This window comes from Equus caballus, chromosome 19, assembly GCF_041296265.1.
Source record: "Equus caballus isolate H_3958 breed thoroughbred chromosome 19, TB-T2T, whole genome shotgun sequence".
NCBI classification, from domain to species: Eukaryota; Metazoa; Chordata; class Mammalia; order Perissodactyla; family Equidae; genus Equus; species Equus caballus.
In genome coordinates this window covers 47,478,008-47,493,433 of record NC_091702.1, presented here as the reverse complement: position 1 = coordinate 47,493,433, position 15,426 = coordinate 47,478,008, and the positions used below count along the sequence as shown (strand labels likewise).

Genomic DNA, 15,426 nt, shown 5'->3' with positions numbered 1-15,426 from the left:
TTCCCAAGACCCCACTGCCTAGAACAGTGGCCTCACTGTAAATCTTTGGTGACTCAATTTCAGCTCTCCTGTGGCTCAGAGAGTACCTCTTTGATTTGGGTAAGCAGGAAGTAAGCATAGCCCCAAACTCCATTCTTGAAAACTAAATATGAGATCATTATGTGACTCTCACCATGGGCTGAGGCCCAGGTGTGCCCCAAGTGAGTTCCCAGATCAAGTACCTAGTTATTTGCTGTCCTATTCTAGATACATCTAAATTTAGACTGATTTCTTTCTTTTTTTTTTTTTTTTTTTTTTTGGTATCTCTATTCTGCTTTCAGCTAACTTCAGTCAACCTGAAATCATGCTAATTTCTAATAGAACAGAAAATTCTGACATCATAAATTTGACCTGCTCATCTACCCAAGGTTACCCAGAACCTAAGAAGATGTATTTTTCAGTACAAACTGAGAATTCAACGACTAAATATGATGCTGTCATGAATAAATCTCAAAATAATATCACAGAACTGTACAACGTTTCTATCAGCATGTCTTATTCATTCCATCCTGAAACAAACAATGTGAGCATCTCCTGTGTCCTGCAGCCTGAGCCAACGGAGACACTGATTCTCTCTCCACCTTACAATATAGGTAAAGCTGCTTCCCAAGACTCTTTCTTTTATCAGGTATCATGTACAAATGGTTAAGGCAGATCATCCAATGTCTCCTGCTTACCAAGAAACCTCCAACTGGACCATTTTATGATACTGTTAGGAAGGACCCAGACAAAAGGCTCCCGCTTCATCTGAGTGCTTCAGGTCCAGGAGGCTGTGAACCTATGCTGCACTTGAGGAAGCGTGTTCTTAGCCCTGAAACTGACCCAGTTTTAGGGCACCTTTGGATAGAAGATTTTGAAGTTTAGGTCAGAAAATGCAGGATTCCTCCAGGCTAGAATCCTTCCATTGATTAACACACACACACACACACACGCACACACACATATCCCATGCATACTGCACTTGTTATGAGTTCAGAACCATTCTAGACATTGTTGGTTGCAGGGATGAAAACTAAAAGGTGTAAGAGATGCTCTCTGCCTTTGAGGACCTTCCAATAGTCAGAACTCCATGATGTACACTCATGGAAAACTGGATTTTAAAAAGATTGAATTCGAATATAAATTATATCCCATGGAAATATGTGACTAAATGTAAAACAAGAGTGACTGAGAATCAGTTTTATAGGCATTCAGGAGTGGGCAAGTTCCTTATGGGTCAGGGAGGGCTTCCTAAAGGAAGTGAGAACTTTTCACACCAGAGAAGAAATAATTGAGCTTAACAAGTGTGGTGAAGAGATGACAGGGACTCTAACTTGTGGTGGCTTCCTGAAGAGAAAGAAAATTCTGACACAGCATCCAGGCTTAGAAGGTGGGAGGACCAGAATCAATTAGCAGGATCTGATGTGGGCACAGGCGGTGGTAGTGGGCATCAGTGCACATGTGTCAAGGAAAGCCTCAGAAGCAGAAATGCTTGTGGCATGTTGACAGCATAGCACAGGGACCAGTCTAGCTGGAGCAAAGGGCTGAAACTAGGCAGTATCTATGAGCCTGCCATTTTAAAGTCCAGTCTTCGCCCTGGAGGGAATGCATCCATATTTGAGACACCACTTTTGAGGAGCAGTAACTGTAAGATTCTCTCGTGGAATAAAGGCACTCTGCACCCATGCTGCCCCCATCACTTCTTGTTCTGATCCTGACTACTCTCCCCACCCAAGCCTTCTGCTTGCCTTGGCCTCTCCCCAGCTCTGGCCCTTTGGTGTGCCCTCTTCTAAGGCATTCATCGAGCTCCTTGTTTCATCCTCTGGCTTTGCTGCCTCCTCACTCCTGGCATGTCATCGTTCAAACATAACTTAGCCTTAGCCTATGAACATATTCTTATGGACAGCCTCTGGGGCCAATCCCGACCAGCCAGCTTTACCAGTGGGCCAATCCTCTTTTCTGGTACGATTTTCTTCTGCTCAGACACCTCTGCCTCTGAGAGTCCAGTAAGTGGTGAGGCTGCCCAGCCTATCCTGGTTGTTTCTCCTGTAGCCTCTCTTAGCCTGATAGAAGCCTCTCGCAAGCTACCCCTGAAGTTCAGCTCCTCCTTGGAGCTACCAACATCACCACACATGACATGGCCTGGGGCCCTCTGCCATGGCTCCTACAATCTACAGATGAACAAGACCTGGCTACCATGATACCCTAATCACGGCTCACCTTTCTGCTGCTTCTCAACTACTGCCAAATCCTTCCCAGCTACCACCATATTCAGAAACGTTTCAGCTTTTGCTGCCTCAGGAAGACAGGGCTTGCCTCTCTGTGTCCCTACCCTACGGGATGATCAGTGATAGGTTAGAGTCTGAGTCAAGGAACCTTTTTGGGTATCAAAAGGTGACAGTCTCCATGTTAACAAGTCTAACCCCCCTCACTGGGAATGCCAAACAGGCTCAAGTGGGTAAACTGGGACAGATTCAAAAAGTGTTGAATATAGCCTGCCATGCCAACAGCTCCTTTTCCTAATGTGCCAGGAACAGGGTATGTGTCCACAAGTTGCAGCTAAGCTAATAGGAGGTCAGTTGGTTCCATTTTCCTGTAATTTGAGATTAACTATTAGAACTGTTCCTGTAAATGTCTATAAAGTGGGCCACTCAGTTCTAAGTTTTCCCCCCGAAGCTTGTTTTTCGACTTCCTAGAAACTTAGGAGTCCCCATACAAGGAAGTAAGTCCTGACCTCCCTGGAGCTGATTCTGACCCTGGTGCCTCAGGGCATGAAGAGATGACAAAGGTTTTCAAGTAGGTGAGACTTGATGAAAGCTGTGCAGGAGGAAAAAGAAACCAAACTAGAGGGAGGAGGCCTGTGAGGAGGCTGTCATATTTGTCCAGGTGAGAGGTGTCCAAGCCTGACCTAGAGAGGGCCGTGGGTGGAGGGATTAGGGGGCTGAGGAAGCGGGGCCGCACACAAACGGCTCATTCACAGCCTCAGCATGGGGACCTCACCCAGATTCCAGAACTAAGGGCCAAGTTGACACTCTTCTTCTAGAGCACCGTCATTGTCATCCCCGCTTTGGGAAAGGAAGGCAGCTCAGTCCAGGCATTTGGCCAGAGGCACAGGCTTGGTTCTTAGCTGCTGAGGTCCTAAGACTAGGACTTTGTATGGCCTCATATCGTGGATTTCAGACTCATCTGGCAGTAGAACCCTGGGGAGATGCTGGCATGTAAATAAAGAGAACAGCAGCAATTGTAAACCTTTTGTAATCCACCTTCTTGGCTGATTGAAAACTTGTCATTTCTAGGTACAAAGCCACGTGAGAAAGCCCGGCATGAACAAGACCACATCCGCTGGATTACAGCTCTACTTCTAATATTGATCGTTGTGTGCGGGATGGTGTTGCTTTTAACACGAAGGAAATGGAAGAAGAAGCAGCCTGGCCCCTCTCATGAGTGTGGTGAGTCATTGCTTGTCCTCTTTGCAGAGCATCACTTGCAGCTTGCTTCCTGATCAGCTGCCTTCTGGAGCTCGTTGGCTGAGTCCAGACTGGCAAAAAGTCAGCAAGTGGTTGGAGGAAAAGGTTTTCCTTCAGGGTTTGGAGCCTATATAGATGGGACTCAACTGACGATAATATTGCTGGGGATTTCTAGAAAAGGCATTTCTAACCTAAGGTTTACAAATGTTCTTTGGGTTTCCAGGCAAAGCTGATTATTCTTTGCTTTACCTACCTCACTTCATGAGGTTACTGTGAGAATTCCATGAAGTAAAACGGTGAAAACATTTCTAAATGTTAATGATTAGGGACCTAGTGGTATTCAAGCAGGGATACTGGATGGGGGGAGGGGAAGATTTGATGGCCATCAGATTTATCTTCTCATCTCTAAAAGTCTAGGTTGCCCGAGAAATAAGTTGAATGAATTGCTCCCCACTGACTTTTTAAAAGTAATTTTAACTTTTATTGATTACCAAGTATTACACACCCATTACCAAATGCACAAAAAATAAAAATCACCTATAGTTCCACCAGTAAGAAAAAAATGACTATGCAGATGACATTTTGGTGCATATCTTCAAGATTTTTCTATGTCTAAATAAATCTGTATCATTTCCATAAGTGGGATAATATTATAAGGACTCTTTTTCACAATTTGGATAATATCACATGTACCGTCTTCTAACTTTTTTATACTAAATGTAGCAAGAAAAATTTCAATGTCATTAATTATCATTCTACAGCATCATTTTTGAATGGCTGCAAGATAGTCCATTAAGTGGATACACTTTAATTTATTTAACCAACTCCACATTGTTGGACGCTTGGGTTGTTCCCTTAGTTTTGCTGTTGTGAGTAGCACTGCATCAAGCAGCCTCCTCATTCTGTCGCAAAAGTAGCATTGTGTTTAATGGGAGGCCAAGTAGTCTCTGACTTTATAATAATCCCATGCCCATTTGTGGGTTGGGCTGGTTTGGATGAAGTTGTAAGACAAGGTTGGACTCTACCTCAGTAATTGCCTCCAGTAGAAGTTTGGTTGGTGCTAATGATTAAGGTAACCTTCTTACTTATGATAAAAACACAAGATGAATAATGCTTCTGGTCAGCATCTTATTTAAGATTTCAGTGTACTGATTTTAAGATCTATCTAGAAAATAGATGGATGACATTAGCAGTCATTCATTTCATCCTGCTGTATTTTAAAAACAGGAAATTGGGGCATGATTACCCAATAAATTTCATATTTCAATAAATTGATACAAAGTGTATGGCAGAGCCATTCAAATTGCCAAAGTGCAGGATGTGCTGAGAGATTTCTATGATGTAAAACTGTAAATTCAGAGCACAGGGTCAGATGTTTGGCTATGTCATGCTTGTTGAGGTTTTGACTTTTCAAGGCGAGAGTTTTGAGCTTCTCTTTCTTTTGATCTCATTGTCATTTAGAATTTAGAATGTCATTGTCATTTAGAAAAATGTGCAAAAGCAACCTTCAGCTTGGGAATAAGCTGTCTCCTAAATTTGCTTTCACATTGGAATGATTATCTTACAAATGAAACAAAGAAGAAAGGATGGAGAAAAAGAGAGTAAGAATGTTTCTTCCCCCAAGAGGCAATCGGAAAAATTCAGGAGACTAGATAAGGGAGTTAAAGAGGATGTGTGTATACACATAAGAGAAGTTGGGAGGGGGTTCAAAAAGCTATGTGTGTGCATATGAGATGGTCAAACTGAGATATGAGTAGTAAAAGGCAGAAGACAACAAGAGATCATAGCGTATATATGTATGACCCCCCCAAGAAAGGAGATAAAGAATATTGGTGGGAAAAAGTTATTTGGTCAGTTACCTGTGCCAGTGAGTTTGGTCAAAGAGAAGAGCCTTGATATCACTGGAGGGAGGGAGATGTACCAAATAACCATGCCACATAGATATGAAATGTTTGTAAATTTGGGTTCTGTAACTTCAGCAATGTCTGCACTTGCTTTGTGAATACTTCCAGCATGGGCTATATGATAGGGAGAATAATGCCCCTAACAAGATGTCTACCTCCTATACTCCAGAATCTATAATATGTTATCCTACTTGGCAAAACGGACTTTGCATATGTGCCTAATGTACTGACTTTAAGATGATTGGATTATCCAGGTGGACCAATCTAATCACATGAGTCAGAGACCCTTTGCCAGCTGGGTTAGAAAGATGAGATGAAAGGAGGAGAGATCCAAAGCTTGAGACAGGCTCAACCCACCATTGCTGGCTTTGAAGATGGAGGAAGGGGCCACGAGCCAGGAAATGGGAATGGCCTTCAGCTGAGAGCCAGAAAAGAAATGGGGATCTCTGTCCTTCAACCACAAGGAACCAAATTCTGCCAACAGACAGACATGGAAGCAGACAGGATCCAGCCACAGAGACACAAGTAGGAATTTCTGCAACAATGGAGATTCCTCCTGACCCAATATTAGTCCTTTTTCTCAGAGGAGATAGCCCTCAAACTAACTGACTTGGCATAAAAAGTCCTTTCCAGTGTTTGTTCAGTAATTATAGTTTTTCTATGCCTCAACCATACATATTTACCCTGCTTAGGCTGTTAAATGAATAAAAGGGAAATGCCATGGTTATTCTGGCTGGTTTCTAATCTCTCTTCTCTTTTTTTGTTATGTCAAATAGGGCGGCTAAGGCATGAGAAATTGTAATCTTGAATTACGGTCTTTTCCCAATCAGAAGTTACCCTATCAGCTCACCCATTGGAGAGAAAGACCAAAATAGCTCCTCCTGAAGTTTTACTTCCTCAATGGGTCTTGTGTGACTGAAATCTGAATGTAATAGTGCCCCAGCAACCAACAGTTTTTACAACTTGCCCCACTCCACCAAACTTGGAAGAGTTTCAGCATTTTCAGGAATGATTTCTTAAAGGTCACATGTCTTTTCCAAAATAAATCATTTTTAACCACCATTTAAACAGAAACCTTCACGGGGCTTAAAAACGGAAAGTTGGTGATATCATCACATCTGCCCTTCAAAATGCTAAATTTGTAATTGAGTTCAAAAGTTTAAAATCGGCTTTTTTTATTATCTGCTTTCATTTTAAAATAGAAGCGTTTTTTTTTTTCTCTTGAAATGATGAGGATGAGGATGAAAGGCTAATATAATTATTCTGTGTTGGTCTGCAGGCATCTGAAATAGTGTATTCAGCTATAAACCCCACTATAGTTAAGAAGAACTTTGACAAAAATAGAACATAACCAGATTTATAAAGTGTCTGGAAGCTCAGTCAGATAAGAAATAGCTTAAGTAACTGAGGATGCTTAGGCAGAAAAAAGTCTTAGGGAGGACACCATGCTGCTTTCAAGTATCTGATGAGTTGCCATAGGGTACAAACGTCACAGTCAGCTGTGGCTCCAAAGGGCATCTCAATGGATGATGGTTATAAGAAGGTATAAGGAAATAAGAGAGACTTTTCTAACAATTAAAACTCTTTTAAAATTATATAGAAGACATAGACTTCTCCTTCCTCCCATGAAGCATTAACTGCTACAGAAATTGCCCTCCTGCTGTAAACAACTAGAAATCAGACAAAATAAATGAAACACTTTGGACAACAGGCTGCAGAAAACTATAGTCCCTGAGGAAGGGAAAAGATGAGGTGAGCCCTATGATTGCCCCCAATTGACTGCCTGAACTCAGTTTCCAGGCTGCTCTGAAGGCAGGGGGAGCCCTGATACCAAAGTTAGAAAAAGTCATTATGCTAAGGTTTTGTTTTTGTTTTTGTTTTTGTTTTAAAGATTGGCACCTGAGCTAACAATTGCTGCCAATCTTTTTTCCCCCTACTTTTTTTTCTCCCCAACTGCCCTGCCCCAGTACATAGTTGTATATTTTAGTTGTGGGTCCTTCCAGTTGTGGCATGTGGGACGCCACCTCAGCATGGCCTGATGAGCGGTTCCATGTCCCCGCCCAGGATCCGAACCAGTGAAACACCAGGCCATTGAAGCAGAGCTCGCAAACTTAACCACTTGGCCATGGGGCTGGCCCCAGAGAAAGTCATTACAAGAAAAGAAAACTACACACATCCCTTGTGAACATAGATGCCAAAATCCTTAACAAAATTAGCAACTAAAATCTAGCAATATATTAAAAGTATGATACATCATGGTCAAGTGGGGTTTATTTCAGGAATGTAAGGTAGGTTCAGCATCCAAGAATCGAGCAGTAAAACTCACCAAATTGACAGACTAAAAGGAAAAACCATGTGATCAGGTCATCAGACACAGAAAAAGCATTTGGCAAGATTAATACCCATTCAGAATTTTTAAAAAGAAAGAAAGAAAAACTCTCATAAAAGTAGGAATACAAAGGAAATTCCAAACCTGACAAAGGACATCTACCAAAATCCTTTAGTTAGTATCATATTTAATGATAAAAGACGGGTTGCTTTCACCCTAAGATAGGAATAAGGCAAGAATGTCACTCTCACTACTTTTGTTCAACACTGCAGTGGAGGTCCTAGCTAGTGCTAGCCAGGCTAAAAAAAGAAATAAAAGGCATACATATTGGAAAACTGTCTTTTTTTTTTCTTTCACAAATAACATGATCATGTTTGTAGACAAGCCTAAGGAATACGTTAAAAGCTATTAGAACTAATTGAGTGTAGCAAAGTCATAGGCTACAAGGTCAATACACAAAATCAAAAATCAATTATACCTCCATATACTAACAGCAAACAACTGGACACCAAAGAGAAATTTTTAATACCATTTACAATAGCATCGAATAACATTAAAGGCTTGGGCATACGTTTTTAAAAACAAGTACAAGACCTATAGACTGAAAACTAAAAAATGTTACTACTGACAGAAATTAAAGCAGACCTAAATAAATGGAGAAATAGGCCATGTTCATGGATCGGCAGACTAGATATTAAGATCCTAATCTCTCCAAATTAATCTATTGGTTCAATGTAATACCAATCAAAATTCTGGCAAGCTCTTTAGTGGCAATTAAAAAGCTGATTCTAAAAGTTATGTGGAAATTTAAATGCTATGCTTGCCAAAAGCGTTCTGAAACATAAGAACAAAGATGAAGGACTTATACTATCTAATTTCAAGATTTACTATACAGTTGTAGTAATCAAGACAGTGTAGTAATCAAGACAGTGTGGTATTCATGAAAGCACAGACATATCAATCAAGGGAACAAAATGGAGAGTCAAAAATAACCTCACTTGGTCAACTGGTTTTGACAAAGGTGCCAAGCAATTCCACGCAGAAAGGATAGTCTTTTCAACAAACGATGTTGGAACAGTTAGAGATCCACATAGAAAAATATGAATCTAAATACACAAAACAATAACTTGAAATGGATCATAGACCTAAATACAAGAGCTAAAATTAAAAGACTTTCAAAAGAAAACAGGAGAAAATCTTTGTGACTTAGGTTAAGCAAATCTTAGAGAGGACACAGTAAGCACAAACCATATCATAAAGAGATAAAATTGATAAACCAGACATCGTCAAAATTAAAAACTTTTGTCCTGTGACTTTTTTAAGAAAATGAAGTCAAGCCACAGATTGAAAGAAAATGTTTGCAAAATATATATCTGATAAAGGACTTATATCCAGAATATATAATTATATATTACTACTCGGTAATAAGAGGACAATCCATTTAACAAAAGGTGGAGAGCAAAAGACTTGACCAGATAATACACAAAAGAAAATACACAAATGGCCATAAGCACAGTCACACAGTCACAGCATCATTAGTCATTAGGGAAATAACAAATTAAAGCTAAAATTAGATACCACTACACACCCACTAACATGGCCTGATAAGTATCAAGTGTTGGAGAGGCTGTGAAGCAAATGAAATTCTCATGCCCTGCTATACCACCCAGCAATCCTAGATATTTACCCATGAGAAATATAAACAAATGTCTGCACAAAGACACACACAAATGTCTATAGCAGCTTTCTTCCTAATACTGAAAACCTGGCATCCAGAATTTTCATGACTTGGGGAGTGGGTAAATGAATGGTAGTATATTCATATAATGGAATACTGCCGAGCTATAGAAAGGAATGGACTGCTGGCGACATAAAACAACATGGATGAATTTCCAAAGCATTATGTTAAGTGGAAGATGCCAGGCACAAAAAGACAACACAACATATGGTCCTATTTATAATGAATTCTAGAAAAAACAAAACTGTGGCGACATTAAGCAGGTCAATGGTTACCAAGGGATGGGATTGGGGAAAGGGATTTATTGAAAAGGGGCAGGAGTGAAATTTCTGGGCTTATATAAATGTGCTACATCTGCATAAATGTTCTAAATATAAAAGTTCTACATCATATGTATGGTTATGGTGGTAGTTACATGACATGCATTTGTTAAACTCACCAAAATCTATATGGAAAATGACTGGATTTTGTTGTGTATTAATTATAGCTCAATAAAGCCGATTATTTTTTTATTTTTTAAAGATTTTATTTTTTCCTTTTTCTCCCCAAAGCCCCCCAGTACATAGTTGTATATTCTTCGTTGTGGGTTCTTCTAGTTGTGGCATGTGGGACGCTGCCTCAGCGTGGTCTGATGAGCAGTGCCATGTCCGCGCCCAGGATTCGAACCAACGAAACACTGGGCCGCCTGCAGCGGAGCGCGCGAACTTAACCACTCGGCCACGGGGCCAGCCCCTAAAGCTGATTATTTTTAAATGTACACACATACACACAAACGAGAACTGCCAATGATAGGAAGTGTTCAAAACCAACAGAGATGTTGAGTGGATTCCTGTAGTCCTTAAATGCCTCCATGGATACCCTTGCTGTGAGGCTCTGCATGGAACAATAACACTGTCACATTAGTCAGCCTTGAGGAACTTCCACCCCAGGCTGCATCAGTACTTAAGTCCATACCAATAGCAGCTCAGGCTTGGGAGGTCTAGCCAGCCAGAGATTTCCCACTTGGGCCCATCCATGCAATATTGTGTAGTATCTGGTAACGCCAGCTGGCTAAGCCATTTAGGCGTCAACATCTTTAAGATTTCCTTTTCCTCCTCCTCCTAAACCTTACTTTCAGAAAAGGATTGGAAACTCTTTTCCAATCACTAAATGATAGCTGAAACTAAATGCGTTACCCCTCCCAGCAGTATTTTTATTTTAGCAAAGAATAGAGCTGTAGGTGAAAAACATATTTCCAGCATTAGAACTTAAGGCACCCTGAGCAAAGGAAAGCATTTACTTTTTGGATGCAAGGAGCCCCTTCTCAGTCCCCCCGAAATCGCATCAAGTAACCATCTATTCCCATTTAAGGCCACAGTGATTTCTCTCTGAGTCCTTAGGACTTTGGAACGTCTTCAAACTTTCCCTCTTTTAGTATCTATGGGCAATATATTTTCTGATGTTGTTTTAGTCTCTTTCAGAAACCATCAGAGTGGAGGAGAAAGAGAGTGAACAGACTGAGGAAAGGTGAGTCCTGACCCAACAACATTGTTGAAAGAGGTACGATCCTTAGAGGGTCAGAAGCTTGAATAGGCTTCAATCTGAGGCATGCTGAGATCCCAACAAACACGAACTAATGGAGAGGGAAAGGAAAGTGAGACTAGTTAGGACCTGGAGGGAAATGTCCTAGCTGTAAATGGAGGGCAGGGTGTCCAATGCACACTGCCCAAGGGTCGTGGCAAGCTCAGTCATGGTCAAGTAAAAAACCAGTACCAAAGGGATCTGATGTGGTATGCATGGCTGCATCTTATTTACCATGGTAACCCCAGTACCTAGTACAGTGCCTGGACCAGGGGGTGTCCTACATGTGCAGAATGAATAAATGAGGAGTGAGAACAGGCTCCCTTTAGCCTCAGTGTCTTTGCATCTGCTGTGCCCTAGACTTGGAATGCTTTTCTGCCACTCCTTCACCTCATTGTTCAGACCTTAGCTCGAGCTGCACTTTCTTAAAAACCCTTCCCCAAGTAGATTATGTCAGCCTGTTAGAGTGTCATGTGGGTCCCTGTGCTTTTTCTTCACCAGGTTATACTTACATATTTGTGTAATTATCTGATTAAACTCTATAAACTGAACTAAACTGAACCCTGCAGAGGGCAGGGACCATGTCAGTTAAGCTCAGCATTGTGCTGCCAGCACCTCGCACAATGCCTGACATTTGGTAGCTGCTCAATAAATACATTTTTTTCTATTATGAAATCGCAGCAGCAGATATATTTGAATCTACAGAAAGCAGCCTTTATTGTAATCCTAACAATTTTCTGTAGTTATCATTTTCCTGGTGTCTACTGGTTGAGAGATGATAGGACTTACTCATAGAATCTACACTCTAGTGGTTTGATAAATATATACCATGTTAAAAGAAGTTGCAGGGAAAAGTAAACGCCATTCATCAGGGCTTTAGTTTCTCTTACATTTCCTTTCAGCTGAGAAATGTTATAAGTTGTTTATTTGATTTTTACTTATTTTTCATTTATTTGGTTGTCTTGCTAGATGCTTTAATAATCAAATCCAAATAAGAACAGCACTTAAGCACCCCTCAATATGGCATAGGGAGACATGGGTATATCTTGTTCTTTACGTTATCTTTTGTTCACATATTAAGAGCTATGGAAGGCAAAATGCGGGACAGTGCTTTAGTTTGTCTTTTTTAAGAGTTCTAGTTTTCAGGATTTAAAACAAAATCAATTTATTTAAACTAAAAACACAAAACAAAAACAGTTCACCCATTTTTGCCACCTGCCTCCCCTGTGTCTGGCAGCTACCAGTCTGTTCTCTATATCTATGAGATCAATTTTTTTTTAATTTTTAGATTCCATATATAAGAGAGATCATACAGTATTCATCTTTCTCTGCCTGACTTATTTCACTTAGCATAATGCCCTCAAGGTCCATCCACGTTGTTGCAAATGGCAAGATTTCATTCTTTTTATGGCTGAATAATATTCCATTATATATATATATATATATATATACCACAATTTCTTTATCTATTCATCCATCAATGGACACTTAGGTTGTTTCCATATCTTGGCTACTGTAATAAATATCTGTTGAAAGAATGAATGTGTGCATGAAGGAATACGTGAAGATTCCTGGTGCTCAGTCCTTTCACAACATGATACAATCAGATTGTCTGTACCTCCAACCCCCACTGAGGAACTGGGCTCTCAAGAATATCAAGGCTCTAGCCACACAGTCGTAGGGTCAACGCAACCCTAAGTCAAAAGCTTGGTCACAGAGACACAGTCATGACCCCAAGGTGCATAGCCCCCCAGAGTGCCCAGCACTTATCTGGATAATCCAGCCGCTGAGAGTCTAGGAATCATGGATGGTGAGCCCAGTGCTGAAATCTTGCCTGTGCTGGTAGACCCAGCTCAGAAATGGTCTGGAAGAGGCTGCAGAGGGAAGGCAGCAAGGAATTAGCAAAGGGCAGGGGCAGGCCCAGACAAAAATAAAAGGTAGTTATTGAAGGAAGCATGGACAACGCCTCTCTTGTCAATAGTTCATTTCTTCTCCTTGCTATTCGTTGCTGTTCTAACAGCCCCCTATATTCTGCCCTACCATTGAAATCTAGAAAAAGAAAGTGGCTCTGCTGTGAAATCTCACCCCATTCTTTTTCTATTTTTCCAGAGTAGAAAATCCTGAAATATCCGCTGAAGTTCAGTGTGGTGGTAATATTTTGAAGACGACTTCAGGCGACTAAAGTACTGCACATTTTTAATTAAAGAGTAAAATTCGTATGACTATCCATTTTTTATATGCTTTCTTTTTCCAGTTTTTGGCTGATGTTTTTCTTGTCTCTAAACCTTCCCGGAAGGCAAGAAAATATGACCATTAATAATAGTGGGGGCTCCAGGACTCCCGCTAAGAGAAATCCTGCCCATAACACCAGCTCTGCTCCCCAGGCCGGAGCGGATTTTAACTGCTTCTTTTCATTTCCGAGTATATTTGTGGGCCTAGCCCACCTTACTGGTTCCTGGCCCAGGAGTAATGTTTAAGACTAACACCTCATGTTTGCAATTCAGCCTCTTTTCTTACTTTTATAAATTGTCTTTTATGTAGAACTCCCAAATCCTAGAAGAGTGGATTTCATCTACTCTGAACTCTTAGCGCCTCCTTCCATCTTGTATACCTGTGACTGAATACCTACCTCTTCAGTCTGGCTGGGAGTTATATATTTTAAACCTTTATAGTGTTAATATTAATATTTTGACATATAAAGAAATGTGTACTATAATAATGTAATTACTATGCCCTGAGAAGAGTCCACCCCCTGCTAAGGAGTTCTTGTCCCTCTGTGAGGGTCAGTAAGGAAAGCAGTGGCCTACTGTGCTCAACAATGAGCAGACCAACTCAAAATTTGGAAAATTAGGAGAGACAGAGATGGAACCAACTCTGGATCCTGGAGCCATTTCTATCTGAGCTGTTGCTAATATTGAGCAGGATCCACCTGCCCAACAAGCTATTGATAAGCCTTAGCAGAGAGCATTGGATAAAGCAGGAGAGCACTATGTATCATGAACCCTACTTCTCTTCTTGAGAAAAATGACGGAGGTGATGGCCTGGGGCAAGTGTGCAAGAGCCGACAGAGAGACCATGATACTCAAAAGAGAAAAAAAAAAAAGATCTTGACCAACAGAAATACATGTGAATGTCCAGTCTGTCCAGCCCTTCAACAAGCCTTGGAACAAGCACACATGGACAATCTGTCCAAATGGACTTAAGACAGACAGCAGTTTCCCTGGTGGCTGGTGAGAGGTTTTGATGATACCCAAGTTCTTGTGATGTTTTTTCTGTCTGGAAGCAGAGCTGGGGAGGATGAGCCATCATCCTGAGAATAGGATGCATGGAAGGAGGCTTAGGACTCTTTCAACTAATTGCTAAGAGAGAAAGAGCTGGAGTGGCATTAGGAGGATCAGGATGCAAACCCTCCAGAGGCTGACTTAGCCTGCAGATGTCCTAAGGAGGTATCAGCTGGCCCAGAGCAGGACTAGCGAACTTGTGTCTGAGGACCGTTTTTGTATCATTCTCAATGATGGGAAAACTGGACATAGGCCAGGAACATACCAGCCCAGGAGAAATGAGTTAGGAGACCCTGGCTCTAACGCAGCATCACTAAGGGATGGAGCAGCCTCAGTTCAAACCGAAAGAGAACTTGTGGAGGCCAAAGCTACAGAAATAGTTTTTACTCCACGCAAAGGACCCTAGAGGGTTGTAGACAGCTGTGCTAGCCATGCTCATCCTTGTAATATTGCCATTTATGTGTTCCGCCCTGCCCCTGCTTTCATTAGGTTCTAAGCACTTTGCTGGTTCCTAACGTGTTTTGTACAGAGTTTTCAATAAATTTTTATTAAATTGATTTAGAAGTCTACATTTTCTGCTTCTACTTCAACAGTACTACTTAACTCTTGTAGTCTGATGTTACTCTGTCCTCCTGATGTACTCCCTTCCTATTAACGTCTCTCGGGAGGCCCCTTTCCCCAGTCCCCCTGGCTGGAAACCTCTGACTCATCCCACGCCCTCTCCTCCTCCCTTTCCCCTGACCATCAGATAAGAAAGGGGGCGTACATGATTCTATATGTTTACTTCAGTAATGAGAGATAAAAAAGTCAGGTAAGAGAGATCATTTTTGGGGGAAACTGGGAAATTTAGTGTTAAGGAAGGGATCTTGCTTTTTCAGTTTGTAATCTTTCATACTGTGTAATTTTAAAATTATGTGATTGTACATAAACAAAAGCTTAATGTAAAAATATTCCTTGAAAATACCTTGATTATAAAGTAAATGCATATAACTGTTTTATATATTTGAATGTTGCTATGAGAATGGATCTTAAAAGTTCTTATCACAAGGAAAAGAATTTGTAACTGTTTGGTGATGAATATCAACTAAACTTATTGTAGTAAACATTTCACAATATATGCATATATCAA

General features: G+C 40.9%; 1 protein-coding gene across 12 annotated transcripts in view; it reads left to right on the top strand.

Moving 5' to 3' along the window:
* Positions 1–14,854, top strand: part of CD86 (CD86 molecule) — a 63,151-nt gene extending 48,297 nt beyond the window's left edge. For 6 of the 12 annotated variants that reach the window (XM_014732854.3, XM_005601938.4, XM_070242727.1 and 3 more), the window contains 4 exons: positions 321–632; positions 3,315–3,467; positions 10,917–10,962; positions 13,126–14,854. In XM_014732854.3, the coding sequence (XP_014588340.2) occupies positions 321–632; positions 3,315–3,467; positions 10,917–10,962; positions 13,126–13,198 (584 nt within the window). In that variant the 3' untranslated portion in view covers positions 13,199–14,854. Of the gene's footprint in view, positions 1–320; positions 633–3,314; positions 3,468–5,643; positions 6,117–10,906; positions 10,963–13,125 lie in introns of those variants that run through there. The other 6 variants (XM_070242731.1, XM_070242729.1, XM_070242730.1 and 3 more) reach the window with 2 other exon arrangements.
* Positions 14,855–15,426: the final 572 nt, after the last annotated feature.